This window comes from Bactrocera latifrons, unplaced genomic scaffold (assembly GCF_001853355.1).
Source record: "Bactrocera latifrons isolate USDA-ARS-PBARC rearing strain unplaced genomic scaffold, ASM185335v1 scaffold_95, whole genome shotgun sequence".
Lineage (NCBI taxonomy): Eukaryota > Metazoa > Arthropoda > Insecta > Diptera > Tephritidae > Bactrocera > Bactrocera latifrons.
The window spans coordinates 791,596-793,922 of NW_017537656.1; the positions used below are offsets into that span (position 1 = coordinate 791,596).

Consider the following 2,327-nt stretch of genomic DNA (forward strand, 5'->3'; position numbering starts at 1 on the left):
TACAAACACTGTACACAAAGTGATTTAAATCTATTTAAATTGGGACATTAATAACAGATGTACTTACATAATATTCATTTGTTTTTATAAAATACTTAGTCATAACCTTAAAGAACCTTAAAATAATCTAATATTATAACATGAAAAGTTTTGACATTCTTAAACCGATGTACTTTTTTGTCTTTCCGAACGAAATTTTGTAAGAAATTCTATCAGATTAGGTTATACTAGATTCCTGCCACGACATACCTACATATCCTTTCTAATGAAAGAACGACATTTAATTTAATACGTCCTGAAGTTTTCGTAGGCCCCGGAACGAGCTGTTTCGACGATTTTTCGAATCAGTCCATAAAGAAAGGAATGTCTGATATGGAGATTTAGCTGGGCATGCAAAGTGGTAGTTAGCGTCATGCGTGGACTCGTTGCATGCTGGACATATGTATATTTGATATGTCGGGGTCGAGTCTAGTAGAAGAGTTTAACTTGCTGCAATTCCCAGAAGTAAAGTAACCTCATTTGGATCGGTAAGTTTTAGCTGATGTCTGCATCATACAGGACGTCAACGCTATTTGCAGCTACTAAATATTTAAGCCGAGTTGAAAATAAGGTCAAGGTAAGAGACGCTGTTCTCGCCCTCATGCTTTATTTGTGTTATCGTTAATAATGCCCATAAGATTCGCATGTGCTGCCAGTAAGTTGTGACCTGTGACTATGCCAACAACTTTCCCGCAGTCTTTGCGAAACTGTGTAAAGAAAAAGCATGCGTATTTTCTTCCATGCCTTGGCGGTCCCTGGCATGTCCTTGTGGCTCAAAACTCAGTAAATATGCTTATTTTTGATCCGTCCGTGTAGATGTTCGAAATTCCGCCTTCTATTTAAATATTACAATAAGAAGCTCATATAATATATCAAACCATTGTACAACCTGTGTTTCAAAAAATCGAAGTAAACCAACTCGAATTTTAAATATAATGGAGTGCGGATATGTTAATGAGAAATGTTTTAAAATTCCGCACTAGACTCGCACAGAGCCAATTCGGCCATGGCACGTTCTCTTATTGCTTCGGATATGATGAGCTGTATTTTAGCTTTTGTTTTCTTAACTAATTGCGTGTCGTCGAGATTTTCAAGACTAAATGCTATATATTCGCCAAACTTTACATGCGATGATCTAGGCGTTTCTATACATTCGCCAAATTTGTCTGCGGTTCTTTTAACAGGCATTTCCGTTTCACTTAAATTGTCCGTTGTTCTCTTGAAGGGTGTTACATATTCGACAAACTTTGAACGCGACTCTTTGTCGTGGCTAAATTGTGTCGTCTGTGAACTATTGCAATCGTCAAACAAGGGATCTGTAGTTATAGGCGTATCTTGTGTATTTGTTTTGTAATCGCGCAATTTTCGTCGTTTTGTTGATTTTGATGTGGTTGACGACGCAGAAGATATCGAAGAAGCTACACACGTATCCGCCATATAGAGTAATGCATTGTAAAACTCCCATTTTGGTACATAGTTTGCTCTGCTACCGGCAGACAATTTCTTTTTATGCACCTGCATGAAATTTATGCGTAGATTTCGGAATTTTTCACGTACGTTGGCGCTTGGCACATTCAGTATTTCACCGATTTCATCAAATGCAATTGCTTTCATTGTTTTATTTGAGTAATCACCATCTGCACGGCTCCAAATGCATGGACGACGCTCGACTTCTTGTATGAGTTTCATTGTCAATTGTTGCGTCCACGAGAACTTAAAATGAAAATACGCATTTTATTTCTAAATATTTAAATAGAATTTAATGCAAAATTACCTTTTCCTCAGAACTATCCATAATTATAGAAACAAAATAATGTACACAACGAGAAGTAAAATGTAAACAATTCCTATTTGCCAGCTGTTTTCAAATTAGCATATGTGCCAGTGCTGCCATTACGTTTAATAGAAAAAATTCTCAGCAAGATAGCAGTACACACAATATAACTGACATTCATTTTGTTTTTAATTTAAAAAACTGCATATGTATATAGAAGTGTACACATATATGTCATACCTACAAATATTTTTAAAACCTTTTGTATTTATTTATGCAACATTGCAACAACTGTGAACAAAGTGTAACGCAACTCTAAAGAGTACAAGATATTTTTCTTGTACCTACGTTTGTTCCCGTCATAGTTTCCGAAAATTATTAAGCATTGTTGTAATAGCCGCGAACATATTTATTAACTTAAAACTTTGTATATACACTTGTGCTCACATAATTAAGCCACTGCATAGCAAAACTACGTTTCTGAAAATAAATTCACCGAATTAGCTTTTCATTT

General features: G+C 35.5%; 1 protein-coding gene across 2 annotated transcripts; it reads right to left on the reverse strand.

The window, feature by feature from the left end:
• Positions 1-253: 253 nt before the first annotated feature.
• Positions 254-1,884, reverse strand: LOC108977775. 2 transcript variants are annotated; one of them, XR_001994065.1, is made up of 3 exons: positions 1,814-1,884; positions 929-1,752; positions 254-874 (listed from the first exon to the last, which is right to left on the reverse strand). XR_001994065.1 is itself a non-coding variant. In XM_018947667.1 (2 exons), the coding sequence occupies exons 1-2, from the start codon at positions 1,832-1,834 to the stop codon at positions 1,006-1,008; spliced, it is 768 nt and encodes a 255-aa protein (XP_018803212.1). In that variant the 5' UTR covers positions 1,835-1,884; the 3' UTR covers positions 254-1,005. The 2 variants fall into 2 exon arrangements, 1 of the variants encoding a protein (XP_018803212.1); XM_018947667.1 differs by having other exon boundaries at positions 254-1,752.
• Between the last annotated feature and the right edge of the window lie 443 nt (positions 1,885-2,327).

Excerpts from the sequence above, each read along its gene's own strand:
- LOC108977775 (XM_018947667.1), bottom strand. The coding sequence starts at position 1,834 with ATGGATAGTTCTGAGGAAAAG. Across the intron at positions 1,753-1,813 it reads TGGATAGTTCTGAGGAAAAG|TTCTCGTGGACGCAACAATT; the intron begins GTAATTTTGCAT and ends TTTCATTTTAAG.